The sequence below is a fragment of the Heloderma suspectum genome, chromosome 6 (genome assembly GCF_057233095.1).
Source record: "Heloderma suspectum isolate Gila_16-S chromosome 6, 16-S_ref, whole genome shotgun sequence".
Taxonomy (NCBI): domain Eukaryota; kingdom Metazoa; phylum Chordata; class Lepidosauria; order Squamata; family Helodermatidae; genus Heloderma; species Heloderma suspectum.
This window is the reverse complement of record NC_139463.1, coordinates 53829835-53856555: the sequence shown is the minus strand read 5'-3', so window position 1 is coordinate 53856555 and position 26721 is coordinate 53829835. Positions and strand designations below refer to the sequence as shown.

Genomic DNA, 26721 nt, shown 5'->3' with positions numbered 1-26721 from the left:
CTTGATAGGATTGCACCCTAAGTCTCTTCCAGTGGAATATTGGGGATAACTAGGTGTATGGGGATAATGTTGCAACTGGCACCACAGTCTAATTGAAATGGGAATGCTTTGTCCCTCAGGCACATGGTTGCATATAATTATTTATATTGTCCTGTTGGCTTTTCCTGCAGCATGTTTACTACTTGATCTGTTACTCACAGAGTGGGGTTGTCAGACAATCAGCAGGAGAAACAACCCAGCATCACTTGTTTCCCCCACACGCCAGTTGTATGACCAGGATTGCCCTAATTACTTGCACTGCATCGTGGGTTGCCACATTGTCTGAACCTGGAGTGCGGTGTGGGCGTAGTGCATTTTCACCCACCCTACTGCAAGCAGTGGATTGTAGGGTGGATGAAAATGTAACTACACCTGCACTGCAATCGGACAACACGGCAACCTGCAGCATGGCGCAGGTAATTAGGGTAATTCCAGTCACATGACTGGTGCGGGTGGGGGAAACAACCAACATGGGGTTGTTTCCCCTGCTGATCCTCTGAACCCAGTCAGTGACTGCATTTGCATGATATGCTAACCCACAATGGTTTGTTTGCTTGAACAACCCAAGGTGGGTTAGTCTGTCATGCAAACCCAGACCAGTTTTATCATGGTGATTCGTTGTGGCATTCCTTCCCCTAAACTGGGCAACTCTCTTTTTGTCTTGCATGTTTTTCCTTATAGTACTTACATTGCTCATTGCTCACTGTTGTCCTTACATCAGATTTCTCCCTCTCTTTCATCTGTACTATATGGACAGGTTTATTCACTTGGATAACTGTCCAAGTTTTTCTCTACGGTCAAGTCTGCTTCCCTCAGCAATCTCTCTCCTACTTGAGTGTCCTGTATTCCACACACTATCTAGTCCCTTATTAAGGAGCCTTTGATGTCTCCAGAATTGCAACTGGCTGCTAACATCTTTAAACTGGTGCAATATTCCTCAGTGCCTTCCTGTACTGCTTGGGTCTGCATGAAAAAGCTGTATCTTTCCACTATTCCATTCTTTCTGGGGTTGCAGTGGGCATCAAAACAATCTACTATTGTAGCCAAAGTACCTTGTGCTTGGGGAATGTTTGCATACAGTGTCTCACTTATTTCTCTTCCCTTTTCTCCAATCAATTATAGAAAAATTTTCATTTTCACAGACTCCTCTTTATCTGCCATTGCCATGTCCATACAGAGATCAAACTCCTATTTCCAGGTTTTCCATGCCTGGGCTAAGTTCTGAGCATGCAAGTTTAACATGTTTGGTGGCTTCAGGCCCTCTGTTTTCAGCCTGTCTTGTCTCTCTCCCTCTCCCTCTCTCTCTCCCCCCTCACAGCTTGTTATCCTTGTTCTGTCTAGGATTCAGTCACCACTACCACCACATTTCAAAGTTGGTGCGCTGCACTCCACAGACTCACACAGCCTCTGCCTTCTGAACAAACTTACAAGTTTTATTCGAGCAGAGCCTTTCCACTGAGCTCTCTCAGGCTGCGGCCTCTCTCCCTCAGGCCAGGAGCAGCGGGGTTGCCCTCCACTCCATCCTGGCTCCTTCCAGGACGTACAGCCCACTCAGCTGAATCCAGCATATTGGCCCACAGGCTGGCTGCAGCCCTGATCAGAAGTTCTCCTTTTAGGGCCTGGGTATGCATGGCAACATTGTGTCGTCGGCACTTTTCCCTAAAGGGGAAATAGCTGAAGAGGAGTAAGTTAGATCAAAGAAGACAGTGCAGCAGGAAAAGGTTACCCCCCCCCATCACAGCTGCTGAGGTTGGCCACGGAGGGATTATTGTTGTACACCAGGCGTGCTGAACCTGGTGCCCTCCAAATGTTGTGGAAACTTGCCAACGCTCAGACAAGCAACTGTGCAGTGCTGCTCCATGGGGAGGCGGCTTTGAAAGGTGACCATACCTCTTACTGTATGTGGGAAAACCTTCTAAATTCACAGGAGGCTCCATCCTGACCTGCCAACAAGCTCCCAGGATCTGGCCTGGTTACCTCGCTATAGCTTCTGGAGTTCACAGCAGGTTTACTTTAGAAAATTTCCAAAGGGAATATCCATAATCCACCCTTGGGATCACATTTCTCCAATAGTACTACATTTCAGTCTAAAATTATGTTAAGGTATGTTCTCATGGAACAAGGCTGGCAGTTAGTTGGGGGCTTTGTCAGGGCTTGATTTGTGACCAGACTCAGTTGCTGAACCCATTTCCAGTACCAGGCCTAAGTTCTTGAGCTGTAACCATTTCAGTTCCTAGGCTTCAACCAAATTAACAATTGAATTGTCACAGACTGTGCTTTTTGCTTGGCTTTGCCACTTGAACCTGTTTATTATTTCTTCCCCCCGCAAGTGGGCAAAGCTACAACCCTGCCTCAGCCTAATTTCAAAAACTGTCTGCAAGTGGTTAGTTCATACTTGCGGTAAGAAAGATCTGCCCTTCCTCCAGCAGCCCATTGGGCAGGGGAAGGAAGAGAGAGCAGGCGAGATGGGGCTGAAAAGAGAGAAGGGATATATTTTGTGCTGACCCCACTGCCATTGGCATGCCCTCTCCACAGATTATCCCCAAGAGAACACAGCCCTTGACAGAAAAAAGGTTCCCCACCCCTGCTCTGTATCCATGTGTTATATATACCTGCCAAATGAGGTTAACACTTCATGCATCTCAGTGGATTCCAGTTCACAAAAGCATACGCCATAGCAAAAGACTATGGTTGTTGCTACAACAGGCCTCTCTGGAAGGCCAAAGCCTTTTGGCATGCAGTGTCCTTGGAAAGCCCCCTGAACAGTGTCTTCCCCTCACATGTGTGCGCCCCAGTCAGGACCTGGAATCGCATTCCGAGCCACTGCTCAAGTGCTCAGCATTTTCTCTTTTTTAAACATCGTGTCCAGGGGTGGGCAGCTTGTAGCCCTCCAGGTATTTTGGACTGCATGCCCATTATCCCTCCCATTGGTTGTGTTGGCTAGGGCTGATGGGAGTTGTAGTACAAAAACATCTGGAGGGCCTCAGGTTGCCCACCCCTGCTGTAGTCCTTTTACTCAAGGACATGAGAACCTGAAGGCAGGGAGCTGCCAAATGGTTTGGCAAGAAGAAAATCTGCCCCCATCTTACAGTTTCTGACTAATGTATGCAAAGCTGCTGGGAAGATTAACAAACAGCTGGGATGTTGTCACTGATTTTTTAAATTAATTAATTAAATTATTTGACTTCAAGGTACCATTCTATTATTTTACATGGATGTATAATGCCTCCTCCAGTGAAGGCCCCACTCCACCTGATTGTATAATTTCTAGCTATGGCCTTGGGCTTAGCTTTCCTCAGGTGCTCAGAGTACTTCGCTTTGCGCCAGTACTTGCATTTACCCTGCTGTTACAAATGAATGGATGAAGCAGAGCGGTGGCAGCTTGCCTAAGCCCACCCACTAGGTTTCCACCGCTACAACGTGCTGCTGTCTCTCATTTTAGAACTGAGGCGCGTGGGATCATTCAGATTTTCCTGCATGTAATGCAGGACTTCAGTCCTTTTTATATGCAGGTGTATATGGCACTCAACAAATGGTTGCATTCAGCAGAGAGCTATGATGGTGGGCATTATTTTCAGTGTGGTGGGAGAAGTGGGGAGCAGGGAAAGGTGTCTAGCAATCCATTCAAACACCCACTTTCTCTGAAGCGAGTCCAAGTGGATTCAATGGGTCTTGTTCCCGGTTTGGCTTGCAGGCTCAGGAGAGCCTTAGTTTGCCACTTTCTTATACAGCGCCAGCCAGCTGCCTGCTCCAGGGTTCCTTGGCAGTGTGTCTGCACATGCTGGACCCTTCCATGCAATTTACATGGTGAGCTGATTCCATTGTGGGTTCTCCAGTACACACCTCCTACCCCATGGTCAAGAGGCTATAAACACCTTCTAACGAGGTAGTCAGGGAAGCAGCCCTGCAGAGTTAAGGATGCCTGTAACATCTGTGGTTGCCCTTTCAATAAGGAGCCCTTGCAGCAGGGGCAAAATAAAAGATCACAAGGGAAATGGTTTTAGAAAGTCCTTGGCACACCAGATGCCAAACAGCTGTCAAACACTCCTCCTATCCTGCTTCTCTTTATAGTAAAAGTGCTCTATGTTCTGACAGTGGCTGATGGTGGCACAGCCTGGTTTCAGTCAGAGTGCTTGCAAAATTCTTGCTCTCCCAATTTCTCCAAAGTTCACATTCTATCCAAACCACTCGGTCTTGTTTCTGCACTGGTGACCCACTGTTTTTATTTCTTGTGGGGCTTTGTTCTGGCCTTGGAATTTGCTGCAGCTCAGTTAACCCTTCCATCCCCCTTGCAGCTTACTGATGGACACCAGTGCACGTGTGCATTGATTAAATCAGAGTGCAAAAAGGACTTTTGATGCGTTTACATAATCACATCGAGATTCCTTTTTGCATTGTTATTTCATCTATGCACGCACACGCTGGTGTTCATCCGTAAACTGAAAGTGGGGGGAATGCAAGCTGAAGACTGCAACGAGCTCCAGATAAACCAATTATGAAATTAATTTTAAAAATTATTCAAGTGGAGGCAGGCAGAGGGAGTCCGTAGCAGAGCAATAACAGAAATGGGGGGGGGGGCTATCCTTACATTTAGATCTCATTCACCCACCCATGCCCAACATCTGAAGACTGCAGGATCTAATGATGACTCTGTAATTTGTATTAGGTATAAAACAGCGAATATTGCACTACAACTGCTACATTACTTGCACAGGAAAATGAGCAATCTTTTCACTTCAAAATTGCAGTGTTGTTAGTAGAGTCCGTTCACACATTCACCAAGCATTAATCTAGAGATGACAAAAATCAAGTGACAGTCATGCACATGTAAACCAACCAATGGTTGTTTGAAAGGCAGCAAAAGTCAAGGTAGTTTGTTTTCTTTAAATACCAGGATCCATCTATCCGCCCACTAACCCCATGGCAAATCAACCTATGTAATACAGCTCACTAGGCCACAAGAGACAGCAGGAGATACTCTGCATGGTGCTGCTTTTCAAAAGACGGTTTGAAAAGACATTTTGCCATCTGGGGCACTCTCTGTTTAATACCCTCTGCTATTTAATCCCCAACCAGTCAGGGAGGCATCAATATTTTTATCGTTTCAAAGACAATATAGGACTTCCTTGCCCTCCAAGCAAGTTTAGTGGTTTTCAGTATTTTTTTTGCTTGCTTGTCGCTGATTATATTGATTTTATATGAGTTCTGTTGATCTGTCTAAAAATGTTAAATGACCTTACTTTTTTATTGCTTCATCACTATGTTCTCCATTGACACAGTTCCTGATTATCCCAGAGGAAGAGGGCAAACCTTGGTAATCATAAAGTAGGGTGCGGTGACCCTTTCTGATCTACAACTCGGTGGTGGTGGGAAATAGTCAATTCAACCAATTTTCTTCATCCCCCAAAGTGGTGCCTCTGAGCATTTGGGATTGATCCATATGTGCAGAGACCAGCCCAATGGCTCATTACTCAATGGTCTGTTCCAGCTGAATGTATGACCAACCTCTACTGAAGAGTGAGGGCACTGGGGAGAGGGAGCCCGCATGGATGATCATGCTGCCCTGAGTGAGCTCTCACATCCTGGGGTAAGTTGGTTATCTGGATCATCCTACAAAGCGGTAAGGGAGAATTTGCCACCTACCAACAGCTAACGTGTGGTAAAATTATCTATATGGGCTCAGTGGGTTGGGTCCAGACTTATTCATACTGAGAGCAGACCTACTGAAATCAATGGGAATAATTTAGTAATGACAAACATAATTCCCATTGATTTCAATGGGTCTGCTGTCAATATGACTCAGTCTGGATCCAACCCAGCTCCACTTGTTGATGCAGATCAGTGATGGCATCAGCGTCATACATTCACATTCTGCTTTAATACTGCCGGTTTTCCTTCCTCATATGAGCTTGGTCTCCTCTTCCCTCCTTCCTCTGAAGGTTAGAGGTGTAGAATCACACCTAGTAATTTATTTGGAATGCCTTGGGGATCAGCTTGGCTCATGTTCAAGGTGACTCAAGGCCATATTTGGGGTTAGGAAGCAATTAGTGGATGGGTGGGGTGTTTTTACCTTCACTTTCAGCATATGGGTTGGCTCATTTGCTTGAGTTTCTGGGAGCCCCAATTTGCTCTGTAGGAGCAATCTGACATTCTCATCAACCTTTTATCATCTCAGAAAGTTGCTTATACTGAAGTACTGATACTTGTCAGATATATTTAAATTTAAACCTGTCAATTAGCTGGAAAGAGGGTTCTACCCTTAAATCTGGCCCCAAAATAATGCTTAATGGATTAAATAAAAAGTCTCCAAAGCAAAGTGGCGCTCTTCCAGGATTTTTTCCAGGAAAAGTCCGTCTCTGCCCGCCCCTGCGCCTCCGCGCTGCGTGTGACTTCGCCTGGCGAGGCTCCCCCGGCCGGCAGCGCGCGCCGCCTCTCGCCCGCCCCGACGCCCTTCAGCGGGGACAGCCCGCGGGGGGAGTGACGCGCGCAAGCGGGGCCGCTGGGCCCTCGGCGCTCCCGCCAGGCGGGCGGCGCGGCGCCACCGGCGCGGGTTCAGCGCCGCCTCCCGGATAGCTCCCCGGGCGAGGCCTCCGGCCGGCCGGCCGGCGCGCGGGCGGATCTCGCGGATCCCGCGGTTTCCGGCTCGTTCCCGCAGCACCCGCTCGAGTCGCGGCGAGGCCGGCGGCGCGGCGCGGCGCGGCTCCCTCTGGGGCAGATTCCAGGCCGTCTTTCCTCAATCCGGTGCCTCCCAGGTGTGTTGGACTACAACTCCCATCAACCCAAGCCAGCACAGTCAGTGGCCCATCTGGGGGGCACCAGGCTGGGGAAGACAGTTCTGAGTTCACCAGCAGTGCACACAGGCCACTGCCTGTGCTTCTCGGGCTTCACCGCGAACCCACGTGAACTGAGAGTCTCCTCGGAATAGCCTTGTGGGCGTTGCTGGGGAAGGAGGGCAGTGGTGGGCGCAGAACTCCAGGGCTCCCCAAAATACATTTCTGGAAGCACCACCTGAGGGATGCCGAGGTCCGTCTCGGCCAGGGTTCTTTCTCCCACGGGGCAGAGTCAAAAGGCCCGGGAAGCATGAAGAAAGGGAGTAAAGGCACCTGGCCCCAAACCACTGGAGGCTGGATAGATCCATACCAGGGTATGCATTTCCCAGATTTATATGTCTGCTTTATAGCTATGTGTTCAGGGTGATTAAAATCCAATTGGGTGGTGGTTAGATGATGATGATGATGATGATGAAACAAACCATAAACCAAGAAAATCCAGAGAAGAATGAAAAACAGCAATTCTCCCTTTCATGACAGGGGCTGGCTCTGACTGCCAAGGAGGAAAATGCCCTTTGAAAAAGAAACATGTTTGCCTGCTTTCCAAAAGGAATGGACAGGGAAACACACTCAGGGAAGGGAGTCCTAGATGTTATGGCCATCCCATATCCCAGACAGCATGGAGAGAGTTCTGTGGGGAGGTGGGGGAGATCCCTTCCATCAAGCAGAATGGCACACACTGGGCAGGGGTTTAAAGGTTCAGACCAGTTTCTTGAATTGTCCCCAGAAACCAACAGGTAACCAGTGCTTCTCTTTGAAGACAGGTGGAATATGGTCTCTGTGGCTAGCCTGAGTCAGGGGTCTGGCTGCTGCATTCCAGACCAGCCACAGTTTCTGAACTGCCTTCGAAAGGCAGCTCCCAAGGCAGCCCCAGACGTGTACCAGGGCCGGGGTGGAGGACAGGGAGCTCACGCGCACGGTCCAACGCCTTCTCTCCACACGACATCTGTCCCAGGCAGCCTGTTTGCGCAGAAAGCATTCCATGTGATCTGGGCTCCCCGAGGATGCAGCGGCACTCGCCTGGAGCCAAGCTCCCTGCAGCTGCAGCCATGGGACAGCAGTGCTCTGCCAGGGCAGCGACATCCTCACCCAGGACAGCCAGAAGGCGCAGGGCGGAGAATGCTTTGCATGACACTGAGAGGGAGCAGGTGATTTGACCTTTACACTGTGTCTTCATACGATGCTGGTCATAAAGAAATGAGGCGCCAGAATTACTTCATGTTCTCATGCCATACAGCAATTCCCCAGACTGAATGAGTACGTGAGATGGTGTGATGCAGCAGACAGAGCAGCAGAACCAGGCCCGTATTCTACCTCAGCCATGAAAGTGCTGGATGGCTTTGGGCAAGCTGCTACTTCTCACCTGGGGCTCTCCCAAATTTGTGGAAGAGCCTTCCCAAATCTGGTGCCCTCCAGGTACCTGCCTCTGGGTGGTATGGATGGTGCCTGCCTCCAGACTACAGCTAGAGCCAGGCTGGGGAGGGCTGCTGTGGCCTGCACCCCTTCCCCAAAGTGTCATGAACAGCATCAGCAGAAACACTGTTTACCCGGAGATGCAGGAAATGATGGCACCATAGTTCTGGTCACCACGTTTGTAAACACTGGACTGAATTGAAGACAGAACTATATAGGGCAATCAAGAGTAGAAGACAAGTTGTGCAGTTTATATATGAAAGACAACTTCACACATTCTCCCTGACTCCCCCTAAACAAACACCTCTCTTTCATCCTGTCTCCTTTTCAGAACTGACCCTTTTCTTAACTCCTTAATCCTTGTTCCCAGTTGTAAGTTTAAGTGCCTGTGACTGGATCTGCTCCTGCTCATCCCTTGCCTCTCTCTCCTTTCCCCTCCCTTCACCATCTATTTTAGATTGCGAGTTCTTTAGCGAAATGGACCTATTTTTTTTTAATTGATGAAGCCTTATAAAGTGCCATGTACACTGGTAGCACTGAATAAGGAAAACACTGAAGGGACTGGCCATGTTCACCCTTGAGAAAACAAAGATAAAAGATGGGTTGGGCATGCCAACTGTTTCCAAACATCTGAAAGGATTTTCAGAAAGCAGATGGGGAAATGGTGGTTCGGAACATGGGAGTTCTTTCCTGGAAGAAGGTTTGGGAATTCTTTCAGTCAGGGTATCCTGGACTGGGGAATGTCCGAGGCACCTGATGCTCTCGGATGTTCTGGATGGCAAATCCCATCAGCCCCAGCCAGCATGACCAGTGGCCGGGGGTGATGGGAATTGTAGTACAAAACATCTGGGGGTACCCGATTGGGGAAGACTGGACAAGGGAATCTGTGCTGGCTTTTCCATTGCTACAAATTCTATGCATCCCAAGACTCTACAGCAACCACTATCCAGATCAGTATAATGTGCCACAAACACAAAACAAGAACTAGAAATACGTGAACAGCCAATAGCTCAGGCATGTGGGGTTGGATCCAGATTTGGCAATACTGAGGTATACCTACTGAAGTCAATGGGACTTCAGTTAGTCATGACTAGCTCAAGTCCCACTGATTTCAATGGGTATGCTCCGAGCATCCCTAAATCTGGATCCAACGCACAATCTCATCCACAGACTACACATCAAGTCACAAAACACATGCATATATGTAGCCTAGTTATCAAGGCAGTAAGCATTTGTAAAATGGGTCTTAGGCTTGAAAAATTTACCCATTTTACTGATGGTGCACACTAGTGAAATTATTTTACTTAATATTCCTAGTGTTTTCTTTTAACAAGTAAAAGGTTAAATATTGAGAACCTAACACATGTAAAAGGTTAATACCCCAAGATAATAACAACCAGACAGGCTGGTCCCACCCCTTAAAAAGCCAAGTAGGCTGCCCCCGCCTGCTGAAATCTACCCCTGGTGTGAAGAACTGTCTTTCTGGCTCAGACCATAAAGCCATCCAGGCCAGCATTCGGAGCCAGATGCGTGCAGGAGCAGGATGTGAAGCTGATGACCACCCCGCAGTTTTCATACCCACCATCTAGTAATTACAGACAGGCTGCCTATGAACCCACAGAGGTTCCATTTGACCATCATGGCTGTAGCCACAGACAGACAAATACAGTGCATGAATGTATCTGACAAATGCCACCTAGAAGTAGCACTCGCTACATCTTGTGGTAGGAAAGCCAGCGCATGAATTATGCATTTTGTGAAGGAGTGCTTAGGATGCCTGTACCTTGGTGGAGGAGCTGGTGGGGCACGTCAAGGGCCCAGTGCCCTTTCAGCTGTGCATTGTGTCTGTTCTCTCTTTGCAGGTCCCTTGCATTAGGCCAACAGTATACTTCGCTGGGGTCCCAGCCAATCTTGTGTGGTTCCATTCCTGGCTTAGTGCCCAAGCAGCTTCGGTTCTGCCGTAACTACATTGAGATCATGCCCAGTGTGGCTGAGGGTGTGAAGTTGGGAATCCAGGAATGCCAGCATCAGTTCCGTGGGAGGCGTTGGAATTGCACCACCATTGATGACAGCTTGGCCATTTTTGGGCCTGTCCTAGATAAAGGTATAGCATGTGCCTCATTAGAAGGCTTCATAGTGGAACATACCCAAGGCTTGTGGTATATATTCACAATGCTTCTCTTATTGGCTGGGGGCATTGATGGTAACTATGGTGCATTTCATAGATATCCATTACTCTGCAGAGCTGTTTTATTTATTTTGCTCCCTAATTTTGCCCCACCCAAATCATTGTAGCTTCAGGGTGAGTGCAGATGGCTATTTACAAAGAGATAGTTTAGCATAATGGGCAACGGTAAACAGTGAGGAAATGTTTTACTACACATCTTGATCAGAAGCTTGGGGAGATGGGGGTAAAACTCACTAGATGCAACTGTAAGCCCACCTTGGTAAATTCCTACTTGGTTATTGGTAATCTGTGTCCATCCTTCAGCAGAAGGAACCAGAGGGGTCATGAATTACATCTGCACCTAAGTCCTTAAGTCTGAGCTACCAAGCAGCTGAAATTTTACCAATAAGCTGCCAAGGTACTAGGAGCTGTTCTCTGCTTTGAATCTGCAAGCTAAGCTGATTTCAGGAACTGAAACTGATAGGTCATGATCTTTAACTGAGTCACATCTGAAATGGGCCACATTAGTTGTACCACATTTTTATTTTTAAAAGAACTGAGTGGGAGGAAGCCCTGGTTTTCATTGAAGAGATGAGCTTCTGTCTGGGCTGTACCACTTCAGAATGGAAGTGGGGCTCATATAAGTGTATACCCCTCCATGCAATAAAGCTTCTTACACACAGAAAACTAGCAAGTCAGCAAGAAGGTTAGAATAGAAACCCTTCACCAGAATATCTCGTTCTCTATGCAAGAACTTCTTTGTATCGAGGAGCATTCACGTTTGTGATCCCCCTCCTACGGGATGAAGTAGTACAGCCCAGACCCAGGTTTACACCCCCCCTCCACCCCCCCCCCCCGTAAGACCTGCGCCAAAGACAGAAAGGTGAAGGGTGAAAAGTGTGATTTTTTAAAATGAAAGGTGGATCGTCTGGTTCAGAGCCGGGTTAAAAGGGCTGTGAAAACATTGCAGACTGCCACCGCCTATGTATAACAAAACCTGCATCTTCCGGGCCTCCCTGCTTCAGGAAAATGAGAGACCAGCTCTGCAGGCTGAAAAAGGGCCTACAGCATTGGGATAACCCAGCCTGTTCTTTAGCAGTGACACAGATGACAAATTTGCATTTAAAGAGGAGACTGGATAGAAATGCCAGAGATTTAAGGCAGTGCGGGTGGTGGGGTGGGAGAGAGAATGAGCTTATGTTCAGGAGAAAGGAGCTAAGCTTCAGTCCCTACTGTGCGCCAGGGCGAGGGATACCGCTCCAGACCTCGAACTGTCTCGCAGCCCTGCGCCATTCACACGCCCTTTTGCCACGCAGAGCCCAGGAGGGGAGGGCATCAGCGCCCTCAATAGCGATCTCCGAGCCTGACTGGTGAGCTCAGGGCAGGGGGGACGCAGGCCCCGTTGCCAAGGGGTGGCCGTGGGGAATGCCAGCGTGGGTACTGCTGGGCCTGGCGGAAACACTCCACATTATGTGGGTAATACAGTGTGACACTCTGCAGACAATGGCAAGTGGAGTGTCCCAGCAGGTAACAGGGCCTGGATAGGAGACCGTTACAGTGGAGCTCTGTCAAGAGCCCCTAATCCACCCCCCGGGCCCTGCATTGCTTCTGGGAACTTCTGTTTTATCACTGGAAAATCTCTCTGAGGCAACCCCCACCCCCACGCCTAACTTTCCAGGCACGAGATAATTCCAAGGCCGGGGTGTGTGTGTGTGTGTTGTTGTTTTTCCAGGCTGGTTTTTCACAAACCTTCTGCGGGTTCAGCTGGTTTCAAGGTAGTAGCTTTGGGACAGCCTCCCTCTCAGAGTTTATTCTCACACACTGGATTTTAAGACAACATCCCTCTGTTGTCTTAAAATCCAGTGTTGTCTTAAAGCCCTTCTAGCCCAGTGTTTCCAGAACATCTGATACCAGAGGCACATTTGCTTTCCGAATTTAACCTGGAGGTGCAGTCCACTCTTTCACAGCTGAAAAAGCGTTGCTATTAGAGTTTGCCAGAGAAACAAGAGCTACCCTCCCTCAAAGGAGCCCCCCCGCTGCATTTCTCGCCACACCTCTGCTGAGGACAACATACGTTATACCCCACTTTTCAATACAAATTCTGAAAGCAGCTCACTGCAACGTTTCATACAATAGAGAAGATGAACACAGCGGCTATGTCCAGACATCATGATAAACCATGATTTATTTCAGCCTTCCCCAGCCTAGTGCCCTCCAGATGTTTTGGACTACAACTCCCAGCATCCCTCAGTATTGGCCATGTTGGCTGGGGATGATGGTAGCTGAAGTCCAAAACATCTGGAGAACCCCCTCATTGGGGAACTTTAACATATTGCGGTTATGGTTTGTTTAAAACAAGCCAAATTCAAACTACGGGTTATGAAACTGGCTTGTATCAAGAAACCATACCTAAGATTAACCTCAGTTCAGGGTTCAGATGTAATGCTAAACTGTGATTAATCAAAAAAGTATGCCAAAGTCATGCTGGAGGAAGAGATGGGAGCTCAAGGCATGAGCACGGATGGAGGAGCCCAAGGCATGAACCAGAGGCTCAGGTAGTCCTGTTCCCATCACAATAAGCTATAGTTTATCATGACATCTGACTGCAGCCATAGTCCCAGTTAAAACTTAATAATACTAAAATGAGAGATAACAGGAGCAAACCTTTATGAAACCTTGATCTAATTCCGCTGTGTATTTGCACTGGGAATGACTGAATGATCCATTTCCCTGATATGGCAGAAGGATCTGCCCCCAGTAAATGCTGACTGGAACAGTAAATTACCGAGAGACATGGCAGGCAGCTTCCTCCATGGGTGGGTACTTATTTCTAGTTACTTAATTTTCCTGAGCTCATAGTTTGGAAATTACTATTCTGTATATGATAGACAGCTGCTTATCGTTGCCCTTGACTGACCGCAGAGACCACAATGGGGCAAAGGGGGACCTCGGAATGGCTGACCTGAATTGTTGAACACAAGAGCTATTGCTAGCTGTGCGGTAGAGCAAGGAGGGGGAAAGGAGGCTTTTCTGCTAGCAGAATAACTGGAGCTCCCCCCCCCTTCGTTTGCAGCTACGCGAGAATCTGCCTTTGTCCACGCCATCGCCTCTGCCGGTGTGGCCTTTGCTGTCACGCGCTCCTGTGCGGAAGGCGCTTCCACCATCTGTGGCTGTGACTCGCACCACAAGGGGCCGCCCGGTGAAGGGTGGAAGTGGGGTGGTTGCAGCGAGGACGCCGACTTCGGTGTGTTGGTTTCGCGGGAGTTTGCAGACGCCAGAGAAAACCGCCCAGATGCCCGCTCAGCCATGAACAGGCACAATAACGAAGCCGGAAGAACAGTGAGTGGCTCCCCTCTTTATCCTCCTCTGAACCAACATTGGATAAGGGTAGCTGTGCATCCTTCCGCCCCGCACTCCTGGCCAAATCACCAGAAAGGCCTCCAGTGCAAGAACTGAGAATCCAGACATCTGACCAATGCACTTATCCCAGACCAAAGACTCGCGGCTAGCGGGCAGACAGATACCCCTTCCACTTAGTGGCTTCTCCCACTCAAGCTCAGCCACTCAATCATCCCTCTCCCCTGCCACCATGGCTCAGGCCCACCAGGAAACGAGAGAAGACGCAGTGAATAACAGGTACCCAGCAACCGCTGCCCAAGGGCGTCTGGTTGTTCATAGTGCTTACCAAAAAATGGCAGTATGCATAGATTAGCAAGGAGGAGGAGGAGGAATGTAGATAATTGATTGTTTGGCTAGCCCACCCACAGAGGCAAATTAGGTTTGGACTTCCAAAATTCCAGGGTCACCTGCCTATACCGTGTAACAACCTTGAAAAGAGAGTTATTGTCTGCATTTTTGGAGGAGGTGCAATGTTACATTCATTCATATTCCAAAATGCATGTTTTAAAAACCCCAACTAACTAAACCACCAAACGCCAAGCTTCATATTTCCATGTTTTAAAGTAGAATAGTAAATTTTGTCCCGATTATCTTGATCCATTGTTAACTCTAACTAATGTAACTCTGTTGAAGGAGAAGTCACCTAGGAGCTGGGGCAGGGGGAAGATTTCAAAATGTAGCTACGCAACCTACACCAGATAAATCTTAATGCCCTTCTTCTGCTGCTGACAGTCTTCCCAAAGCATTCCTTACGAAGTTATGGGATTGTATAGGCCGGGGGTGGACAGTATGCAGCCATGGTCCGCATGTGGCCCCCGCTGTGCCTGTCTGATTTTATTATTTTTTTGGGAAAAGTACTATATATAATTAGGGTGCTGTGCTGAGAGGCTAGTTTGGTTCTTTCATGCTCCTTACATTTAAAAATTCCTCAGGGAGTATAAGAAATTATGAAAGCGAGGGCCTTTGAGAAAGTGAGGCACAAGCTCTAAGGAGGTGTCTAAAATAACTCTTTTGGACTGCAAAATGACATCAAAATGCATATGCTACAGAAAGAGCGGTACACTTTTTAAAACAAGAAGCATCTGAGTGAGGGAGTAAGGCTGACCAAGTGGTGGTACATGGATTAGCAAAGCGAAAGAAGGTTGGTTCCTCTTTTAAAGCAGAGGGTTTTAAACAGAATCGAGGGTTTGAATCTACATCTTTTACACCCACAGAATTTGTTCATTATTAATCCCAGTTAGAGTCGCCAGATAAAAATTCAGATCTGGATAACCTGGTGATTGAAATTCCCCTTAATTAGCAGTTGATTAACAGTAGCTGACCATCCCAGGAGCTTAAAAAAAAACCTTTTAGCTTATCAAGAGCTTTCTCTCTCCTCTCATAAAAAGTCCATCAGCTCTTCTAGATGTCATTACATCCAAGACGATGGGAGGGCCATCCAGAAGAGCTGCTGGGCTTGTTCATCAGAGCAGAACTCAAGAAAGCTACTGGCAACATAAAAGGCTGCAAGCTCCTGGGACAGCCAGCCAGGGATGGTGGGAGTGTTGCACATACATCTGTGGGGCACTAGGCTGGGGAAGGCAGTCCTAGATTTTTTATTAGATTCATTAACCGCTACTGTTAATCAAATGCTAATGAAGGGGAATTTCAATTATCATGGGAAACTGAAGGCTGCAAGCCTGCCTCCATATACATGTGAGTAAGGCCCATTCAACCAAGTGGGACTTACTTCTGAGTAAACATGCACAGGGCTGTGCTGAAAATCATATTAATTCCAATGGCAGATAAAGATCTAGCAAAATTCAAGTCATATCTGGTATTGTGTAGCAGCTTTGAGGCTTAGCTACGAATCATTTGACCCATGCCATTAAGCAAGCTACTCTCTGCTTCAGACCCATCTACAATCTGGAGATAATAATACTAACCTACTTTAAAGGGTATGAGAAATCTAAAGCATGATATAAAAGCTAATTATTTGTTATCATTGCCCAATTTTCTTATTCAGTCATAACCTTAAGGTTTGAACAACTCTGGCCACAAGACAAAATAAGATAGAAGGTTACTTCATGAGTTAGAATCAGGATTTAGTTTGGGTTATAAATTCACCTATAGCACAAGGAGGCTGGTAAACATGATTCAAGGTATCAATAAAGAAAGTAGTATATGCTCCCGTGATGCAAAAGTCCATTGCAGTGTATAATAGACCACACTGAAGCATGTGGGTGAACAGCTCTCTTTCAGAGAAAAAAGTGATGTTCCTAAGAGTAGACAAAGGATCACCTTCTCCCTTCTGTTTTTCACAATGGCATTAGAAGTTCCAGCCACAGGCAGATAACAAAGTATTCATGTTAAGACTTTAAAAATCAGGTCTATAAAATAAGCTTGTATGCTGATCATGTAGTCATAGCACTGGAAGATCCAAAATACTCTTTGCAGAAACTTTCATTACTTAGTATATTTAATTAAATGTCTGGTAATAAGATCAAATAAAAAAGAGTCAGAGAGCCTGTTACTCAATCTGAACAGATGAGTGAAAGGTGAAATATTTTTGCTTACATGAATTTCTTGGAAGATCCAGGTATCATACATGTAGGGTGCAATCCCATGCATGTGGGGAGATAGGATAGTGCTCTTCAAGTACTTGAAAGGTTGTCACAGAGAGGAAGGCAGGATCTCTTCTCGATCATCCCAGAGTGCAGGACACGGAATCATGGGCTTGAGTGACAGAAAGCCAGATTCTGGCTGAACTTCAGGAAAAACCTCCTGACGGTTAGAGCAATACGACAACGGAACCAATTCCCTAGGGAGGTGGTGGGCTCTGCCATGCTGGAGGCATTCAAGATGAGGCTGACTTGGATTCCTGCATTGAGCAGGGGGTTGGACCCTTCCATCATTTCATTCTATGATTCATGTTTAGGAAGAAAACGTCCTACAACTCCCAGCATTCCCCAGCCAGCATGAATGGTTGGGGAATGCTGGGAGTTGTAGGAGTTTTTTTCTGTCTAAATATGCATAGGATTGCACCCTTAATTCCTTGAACAAGAAACTTTTAGAAAAATTATCTTAAGGTTATTCAACAAATTCAGGAACATCAGTATGAGGTAAATTGAAGAAATATTGGTTTGATATGGTATCTGCAGTAAAAATGGATATTCTACTACCAAAGATTATCTCCTTGCTTATAGTGTTACCTACGTATATCAGATTAGATAATGGGAGGGGAACCTTTTTTCAGTCCAAAGGCTGAACTAATTCTGGGCAGGCATGGTGGGGGCAGTATACCAGCAGTGGGCAGGGATGCCCCACCACTGACATGCAGCCCTGGTGCAGTTGCCCAGGCCTCACCCACCCTCTTCAGTCTCAAACTGCATCAGTAAGATCTCGAGGTTTAGTTTCTCCCTTATCCTGACAAGTGGTCTAATAGCAGGTGTTCTGTTCGTAAATATTGAAAGAACAAGGGTCTTGAACCTGACATTTTCCTAGTTAAAATGTCAGGTTTAAAACCCTTGTTCTTCCATTGTTTACTATTAGACCATATGTCAGGATAAGGGAGAAACTAAACTTCAAGATCTTACTGATGCAGTTAAATTTTTAATCAGACTTAGGGTCTGATTAAAAAGATTTATTCTGCATTGTTGGATATGAAGCTGGATGGTCAAAGATACCACAAGAAATTGGATAAAAGACTTAATATTTCAATATAGAAATGGGCCTGTTGTAATGTGCCTTCTAAGTTTTTTTTTGTATATATCTGAAATAAATCTTTTATGACATTATATCAGTAGTACTGGACAGACCTTAAGATTCCAGAAATATATAAAACCAACCCTTTGTTGTAGATTCAGTTTTGCACCAGCCATTTGGTGTTGTCTGAAGATCTGGTGGTGTTATTGGGAAGTGATAATTCATCACATTTTTATCACTTATCTTTGAATTCTTCAGCAATAATCCTCTGTGATTTGAAAGGGAAACTTAAATCTTCTGACTTGGAATTCATTATGAATAATCTATCTGCTGCTAGAAATCAGCTTAGCAGTTAACTGGAAAAACACAGCTGTATGTAAACCTAAGGAATGCTTGGAAAGAATTTTGCAAATAGCAGGGATGATTAAACCAAGATTATATGCTTTTGTTTCCCAAGCTTCTCTAAAGTTTAGCCTGCAGATATTTACAAGCTCATATATATTTTCTCTCTGTGATTTGCGGTAATGTGCTTTTTTATGTGAAATCAATAAAAATATTTTAAAAGTAAATTCTAATCCAGAAATCTCATATTTTCTCACTTGCATATGAGCTGCCTGCTTACAAGACCTTAGCAGCTCATGTTTAGCAAGGCTGAACCTTAGTTAACTTGCCAAGATCTGAGCTGCCTTGAAAGTGCTGTTTTCGATGTAGCAAGCTCAGTTTCTGGAAAGCTTCTGTTAATTTGTCAACCAGTCACATAGTTTCAGAAGATTCAGCAGAAGTGCAGTTGACCAAAACCAAGATAAAATTCCAGTTTTAAAATGGAAGGAGGGAGATGCCTCCCATTCAAAATGAGAAACTGCTAATTGTATTTATATTAATACCACGAACGAATAAAATTAGATCTCAGAGACCTGTATTCAAGTGTTCATCTCAGTCACAATCCACAGCACCAACTGACCACTCTTTCTAACTTCTCCAAGTTTCTGATGGGCTGTCAGAAGTTCCAGATCACATAACTCAGAACTAGATACTCTGCGTGGCTAACCTTAGTAGACCCATTGAGGAGTTTTGGCCTGCTCGTTTTAAAACGGGGCGGGGAGGAAGAACAGGTATGATTTCTCTTTCCACCAACGGGGCAGGCTGCAAAGAGGGTGAAATAGTTCCAATGGAGACTGGCTAGCAGGGACCCTAGACTAGAGTCTTGGCTCCATCGGTACTTCTCCACTCTTATCCAGGCTGATTTGTCATGTTCTTGTTTTGTTCTGGATAGACTATCTTGGACCACATGCACTTGAAATGCAAATGTCATGGCCTCTCAGGCAGCTGTGAGGTTAAAACATGCTGGTGGGCCCAGCCGGACTTCCGGGCCATTGGCGACTACTTGAAGGACAAGTATGACAGTGCTTCAGAGATGGTGGTGGAGAAACACCGGGAATCCCGTGGGTGGGTGGAGACATTGCGTGCCAAGTATGCCCTCTTCAAGCCGCCGATGGAGCGCGATTTGGTCTATTATGAGAACTCCCCCAACTTCTGCGAGCCCAACCCTGAGACCGGCTCATTTGGAACCAGGGACAGAATGTGCAACTTGACTTCACATGGGATCGATGGGTGCGATTTGCTCTGCTGCGGCCGTGGCCACAACACCAGGACAGAGAAGAGAAAGGAGAAGTGCCATTGCATCTTCCACTGGTGCTGTTATGTCAGCTGCCAGGAATGCATCCGGGTTTATGATGTGCACACCTGCAAATAAAAAAAGGTATGGGTGGGGTGAAGGGCCAGCCTGTAACAAAACAAAACTGAATTGAAAAAGCACCTGAGGCAGTATAGTGTCTAAACAGCTTGAGATGGGAAGTCCTTTGTTCGAATTTCATCCCCATCACAAACCCCCTTGGCCAGAGGTGGGCAGACTTCAGAGCTGTGGCATCTAGTTTGTTTTTAACTAAACCCCCAGCATCCACTGATCAGCGCCAGGTGCACTGTAAGGAAGGAGGAATGCAGTGCAGCCAGTCGCCTATCGCATCCCGTGAGCAAGTGCTGCATGTTCAAATACTAAACTACGTCTGAGTTACTATATAGATCAGGGATTCTAATACAAAGAACTGAAGTGGCCAGTAGAGCTGCAGAAAGTAGACCTGGTCAAAGGCAACCGATTAATATTCATATTTGACACTGAGTCTGAGATTAGCAAATAGCAGAAGGCCAGCCACAACAGAATTTTTTTTTTTTTTTTTTTAATTTAAGAGAGCACACGTAGTTGGTATCATTAACCCAGCGGGAGTCAAAACCCCTTTTGCTGATCTGCTGCAAATCATCCAGAAATGTGCCGGTAGTGCTTGTTCTGCCTTTCTCTGCCTGCTCTTCCCTAGATGGCCTCAAGCAAGGCATGGCTGCCTTAGTGTCAATGGGCACCCAATGCAACCAGCACATGGAGGCAACACTTGCCCAGGTTATGAGATACTTGCCAGGATTTTTGTGATCATTCATGTATGTGAAATGTTTTGAAAACTTTTTCTCTTTCTTTCTTTCTTTCTTTCTTCCTGGTATTTATATACCGCTGAATCTAATAAAATCAGCTGTTCACAATGTTAAAATGCAATATTAAAAGCACAACATAAAAACACTACCAACTACAGTAAAATAATCAAGGAGCAGTAAAATGGAGTGGTGTAATTAATTTACAGCTCAGGGAAAGCCTGGGTGAACAAGTGTGTTTTCAGGAGGCGTTTAAAATGTCATGTTTTCTGCCTCCCAAACTACATGAAGGAGGGCTCTCTAGAGGGTGGGTGCCACTACAGAGGCCTACCATTTGGTTACTTTGTGGCGATGTTCTGTTCACTTTGGAATGACCAGCAAGGCCTCCTCTGCGGATCTTAAAGGTCACCTGGGTATAACACACTGTATAAATGCTCATTATTATTAAATGGGACCTTGCCTGAGTTTACACAGTGCAGTGAATTCTGCAGATTCCATAGCTGAGACTAGAGAAGAACAACTCCCTTCCAACATTTCAACATCTCCTCACTGGAACATCTTTCTACTCATTTGGAGGTGCAAATCACTGCCATGCATGTGGGCCTCCTTGGGATATTTATGGAGCAGAACAGAGAAACTTGGCTTTCAAAAAGCTGCATATTTCCCAAGCTGACACTCAACATCATGGTCAGCATTATGGTGATTAACAGAACCCATGGAGGATGGTGCCCTGAGAGAGCAAGAGATGGGAGGCTGGACTTAGGGGCAGCAAGAGAAATGAGGTGTTTGTGAAGCAGTTGAAAGGGAGTTCAGAGCATCACAGAACAGTAGGGTTGGAAGGGGCCTACCAGAGCATCGAGTCCAACCCCCGTGGTTGACATAGGCAGGAGAGGACGCAGCTCCTCGAGGCGGCTCTCCTTCAACAGACCAGTGCTGGCCTTGTGCAGTGGCTCTTTGCGTATCCTGATTAGTCCGTGAAGTTGTTTAGGGAATCTCCACACAGCCTTTACGGTCAGCCTGATCAGAGTCAAGATGAGCTACAAGCCGCAGAACAGGCTGGGCCAGACCAAGGCCATGGCGGGCCCTGGGGCTCCTGCCGCAGCGGGTCCCCAGCTGTGCCCCCAACACCGAGCTCCCACGTGGCATTCGCGCGCGTGGGCATGCGCACACACGCACTCGGCCGAAGAACGCTCCTTTATGTGGAGCGTCACAGCTTTACAGCAGTGCAAAGAGAGTTTTTACCACATAACTTCCTGGAGATCGGATTTTGTGCTTTCCTAGACGCGAAAGACTCTCGCGCCTTGCCCACGGCGGAGAAGCGACATACAATACAAGCGCCGGCGCCTGCGTTCGCCTCCCTTTCACACCACCCGGGAAACAGAAAACGCTGCCCGCCCCTCTTCCGCCCACGTTGCTTCCCTCGGCACGAAGAAACGGGCTGGGCTGCCCGCGGCTCCGCTCGCCCCGGCCAGGTTGCCGGCTCCAAGCGTAGCGCGCAAAGCCCGGCGGCGGCGGCTGGCCAGCCCCTCTCCGCGGAGCCCTCCCGCCCAGCCAGGGGCTCGGCGGCCGGGCCTCCCGGCGCTGGCCTGGGGCAAGGGCTCCGCTGCGGCGGGGAGAGCGGCGCTCCTCCGGGGCCCGCTGAATCCCCAGCTGCCTGCATCCCCGCTGGTCTCCCCTGGCGCCGCTCCCGTCCTCCGGGAGGCTTCCTTCCGAACGCTGCCCGGCGGGCTGGGGGTTCCGCATCCCTGTCCTAGAGGAAAGGCGGAACGTAACATAAGGCAAAAAATAAGCAGAAGAGACATACAGGAAGAAACATGACCCCGTGCGCTGTATTACCCTTACAAATAAACCTAACACGTGAAATGGCCCGCCATGCGTTCTATGGTGCCTCACTGCGCGTACACATTTGCATGCATCTGCACTAGAGGAGAGTTGCGTCCGGTACCACGTGAAAATCTATCATATAGAGAACCTGGGGAGGGAACTAAATACTGACGACTGACTCTAACTCATAACTCATGCTGAAAAAAACCCAAAATTTGTAAAAGGCATCCTCTTGCTTTTCATTTGCCCCACCTATATGCCTCCACCTTCTGCATGATCACCAACTCAAGAGAAACTTTATAAACAGCATAATCCTATACATGCCTACTTAGAAGGAAGTTTCATTGAGTTCAGTGGAGCTTACTTCCAGGTAAGTGTGTAGAGGACTGCAGCCTTTCAGCACAATCCTTTGCAAGTCTAATTAGGAAAAAAGTCCCCTTGGGTTCAGTAAGACTTCCTGTCAGGTAAGTGCACATAGAATTGCAGCCTAGACCAATCTATGCATCTTTCCCTTCCTTCAGGTTGCTCTATATCCCTTAACTTCGCAGCCCACCACCCCAAACGGCATTTCCCTAAAAACACCCAACCGCTTGCAGACTGGCCGTGGCACTGGACTACACTGTGGGGTTGTCATAAATGACTCTCTCTCCTTCCCAGCAGTATGGACATAACAACAGCGGGATACTTGCAGGGCTGATGTAACCTGTGCTCAGGCACAGTGCCAATCCCACCCCACCCAAGATGGCCATAATGGAGGGCTTTATTTGGATGGGCAGGGTGGTTTTAAAACAATGTTTACAAACTCAGGGAAGACAGACAGGTTGCATGAAGTACGACCTGAGCTAGAAAGAGCGTGAACTTCTGTTTTGGGCTGGATCTGTTGCTGAAAATTCTCAGTTGTTTTCTATGGGCAGTCACCACTGCTCCAGGAGAGTAGACCAAAAATGGGTTCAGAATAAATCAGGAAGTCCCTTCTGAAGAGAATGGTCACTCTGCACTTATCTCTATGGCAAATACTGGCCACAAATGGTTAATAATTAGCTAAACACATTGAAAGGTGGTAGCTGGCTCATTTCTCACAAAACAATTGAATGCCATAGTGCCCGACCATTTTGTATCCTGTCTTGGGTTCTATCATGGCTACAGACTCACTCTTTTTTTTATTTGAAAGCTAGGGATCTGGGCTAGTGAATGAGTTCTCTGAGATGGTGGGCTGGAGGACCAAAGCTCCCTTAGCCCAGTGGTTAATCCAGCAACGAGAGCAGCAGGGGGCAAGGAATTAGGGTGCTCCACACTGCATGGCAGACCTCGCTGGACCAGGTCTCTGGTGCTCCGTCTGCAGCCTCTCTCTTTAAGGAGGTTCTAAGTCTCAGAATGACTTTAAGCTATTCATTTCATGGCTTCACTTACTGAGGAGTGGAGGCTTTCACTAAAAATGTCATAGATCCAGCCTGAACAGGAGTGCTTTTCTCTCTCTTTTGACATATTTTTTGTTGTTGTTGTTCAGTTGTTCAGTCGTGTCCGACTCTTCGTGACCCCATGGACCATAGCACGCCAGGCCTTCCTGTCCTGCGCTCTCTCCCGGAGCGTGCTCAAGTTCATATTCATTGCATCCGTGATGCTATCTAGCCATCTCATCCTCTGCCATCCCCTTCTCCTTTTGCCTTCAGTCTTTCCCAGCATCAGGGTCTTTTCCAGAGAGTTTTCTCTTCGCATTAGGTGACCAAAATATTTGAGCTTCAGCTTCAGTAACTGTCCTTCCAATGAGCACTCAGGGTTGATTTCCTTTAGGATTGACTGATCTGACCTCCTTGCAGTCCAAGGGACTCGTAAGAGTCTTCTCCAGCACCACAGTTCGAAAGCATCGATTCTTCGGCGCTCAGCCTTCCTTATAGTCCAGCTCTCACAGCCATACATTACTACTGGGAAAACCATAGCTTTGATTAGACGGACCTTTGTCGGCAAGGTGATGTCTCTGCTTCTTACGATGCTGTCTAGGTTTGCCATAGCTTTCCTCCCAAGGAGCAAGCGTCTTTTAATTTCATGGCTACAGTCACCGTCTGCGGTGATCTTGGAGCCCAAGAAAGTAAAATCTGTCACTGCTGCCATTTCTTCCCCTTCTATATGCCAGGAAGTGATGGGGCCAGACGCCATGATCTTCGTTTTTTTAATGTTGAGTTTCAAACCAGCTTTTGCACTCTCCTCTTTCACCCTCAACAAGAGGCTCTTTAGATCCTCTTCGCTTTCTGCCATTAGGGTGGTATCGTCTGCATATCGGAGGTTGTTGATAATTCTCCCAGCAATCTTAATTCCGACCTGTGATTCATCCAACCCGGCGTTTCTCATGATGTACTCTGCATATAAGTTAAATAAGCAGGGTGACAATATGCAGCCTTGTCGTACTCCTTTCCCAATTTTGAACCAATCGGTTGTTCCATGTCTGGTTCTTACTGTTGCTTCTTGACCCTCGTACAGGTTTCTCAGGAGACAGGTAAGGTGGTCTGGTACTCCCATCACTTTAAGAATTTGCCACAGTTTGTTGTGATCCACACAATCAAAGGCTTTAGCAGAGTCAATGAAGCAGAAATAGATGCTTTTCTGGAATTCTCTTGCTTTCTCCGTGATCCAGCGAAAGTTGGCGATTTGATCTCTAGATCCTCTGCCTCTTTGAAACCCAGCTTGTACTTCCGGTAGTTCTCGGTTTGCATATTGCTGAAGCCTAGCTTGTAGGATTTTGAGCATAACCTTGCTGGCATGTGAAATGAGTGCAATTGTGCGGTAGTTTGAACACTCTTTGGCGTTGCCCTTCTTTGGAATTGGAATGTAAACTGACCGTTTCCAGTCTTGCGGCCATTGTTGAGTGTTCCAAATTTGTTGGCATATTGAATGCAGCACTTTAACAGCATCATCTTTTAGGATTTCCAGTAGCTCAGCTGGAATACTGTCATCTCCGCTAGCTTTGTTGTTACTAATGCTTCCTAAGGCCCACTTGACTTCACTCTCGAGGATGTCCGGCTCAAGTTCAGTGAGCGCACTTTCATGGCTATCAGGGACATTAAGATCTTTCCTGTATAGTTCTTCTGTGTATTCTTTCCACCTCTTCTTAATCTCATCTGCTTCTGTTAGGTCCCTGCCTTCTTTGTCCTTTATCATGCCCGTCTTTGCACAAAACGTTCCCTTGAGATCTCCAATTTTCTTGAAGAGATCTCTAGTCTTTCCCATTCTGTTGTTTTCCTCGATTTCTTTGCATTGTTCATTTAAGAAGGCCTTCTTGTCTCTCCTTGCTATTCTATGGAACTCTGCATTCAGTTGGGTATATCTTCCCCTTTCTCCCTTGCTTTTCGCTTCCCTTCTTTCCTCAGCTACTTGTAAAGCCTCCTCAGACAGCCACTTGGCTTTCTTGCATTTCTTTTTCTTTGGGATGGATTTCGTTGCTGCCTCCTGAACAATGTGACGGACCTCCGTCCATAGTTCCTCAGGCACTCTGTCTATCAGGTCTAATCCCTGAAATCTATTCCTCACCTCCACTGTATATTCATAAGGGATATGATTTAGGCCATACCTGAATGGTTTAGTGGTTTTCCCTACGTTCTTCAATTTCAGCTGAAATTTTGCAACAAGAAGCTCATGATCTGAGCCACAGTCAGCTCCAGGTCTTGTTTGGACTGACTGTATAGAGCTTCTCCATCTTTGGCTGCAAAGGACATAATCAATCTGATTTCGATATTGACCATCTGGTGACGTCCATGTGTAGAGTCGCCTCTTGTGCTGTTAGAAAAGAGTGTTTGCTATGATCAGCGTGTTCTCTTGGCAAAACTCTTATTAGCTTTTGTCTTGCTTCATTTTGTACACCAAGGCCATGCCTGCCTGTTATCCCGGTGATTTCTTGACTTCCTACTTTAGCATTCCAATCCCCTATGATGAAGAGGACATCTTTTTTTGGTGTTAGTTGTAGAAGGTGTTGTAGGTCTTCATAGAACCGATCAACCTCAGCTTCTTCGGCATCAGTGGTTGGGGCATTGAATTACTGTGATGTTGAATGGTTTGCCTTGGATTCGTACTGAGATCATTCTATCGTTTTTGAGATTGTACCCCAGTACTGCTTTTCCCACCCTTTTGTTGACTATTTTGTTGACTACTCTATTTCTTCGAAGGGATTCTTGCCCACAGTAGTAGATATGATGGTCACCTGAATTAAATTCGCCCATGCCTGTCCATTTTAGTTCGCTGATTCCCAAGATGTCGATGTTCAATCTTGCCATCTCATGTTTGACCACCTCCAGCTTACCTTGATTCATTGATCTGACATGCCAGGTTCCTAAACAATATTGTTCTTTACAGCATCGGATTTTCTTTTCACCCCCAGACACATCCACAGCTGAGTGTCCTTTCAGCTTTGGCCCAGCCACTTCACTCTTTCTGGCGCTACTTGGAAATACCCTCTGCTCTTTCCCAGTAGTATATTGGACACCTTCCGACCTGAGGGGCTCATCTTCCGGCGTCATCTCTTTTAGCCTTGTGATACGTTCCATGGGGTTTTCTTGGCCAGAATCCTGGAGTGGGTTTCCTTCTCCAGTGGACCACATTTTGTCAGAACTCTCTGCCATGACCTGTCCGTCTTGGGTGGCCCTGCACGGCATAGCTTATGGCTTCACTGAGTTACGCAAGCCCCTTCACCACAAGGCAGTGATCCATGAAGGGGTTTGACATATTTAGTTGGTCCTAATAAAAGTATTGCCAATACAGCTACCTAAATCTCTTGAAGAATCAGATTATTAATTCAACAGGAAAACTTTTATCAGGGCAATTTTACAGATTACATTTTAAGATGTATACCCCCAAAATGTTAACTGTGAAGGCCACAAAGATACTTTGGACAGCCCTGCCCCC

At 46.8% G+C, this 26721-nt stretch overlaps 1 protein-coding gene across 1 annotated transcript in view; it reads left to right on the top strand.

The window, feature by feature from the left end:
- Positions 1-19285, top strand: part of WNT3 (Wnt family member 3) — a 36921-nt gene extending 17636 nt beyond the window's left edge. Inside the window, exons 2-4 of the mRNA XM_084808222.1 lie at positions 10145-10386; positions 13523-13788; positions 18806-19285. Of these exons, the coding sequence (XP_084664348.1) occupies positions 10145-10386; positions 13523-13788; positions 18806-19285 (988 nt within the window). The remainder of the gene's footprint in view (positions 1-10144; positions 10387-13522; positions 13789-18805) is intronic.
- The last annotated feature ends 7436 nt before the right edge of the window (positions 19286-26721 follow it).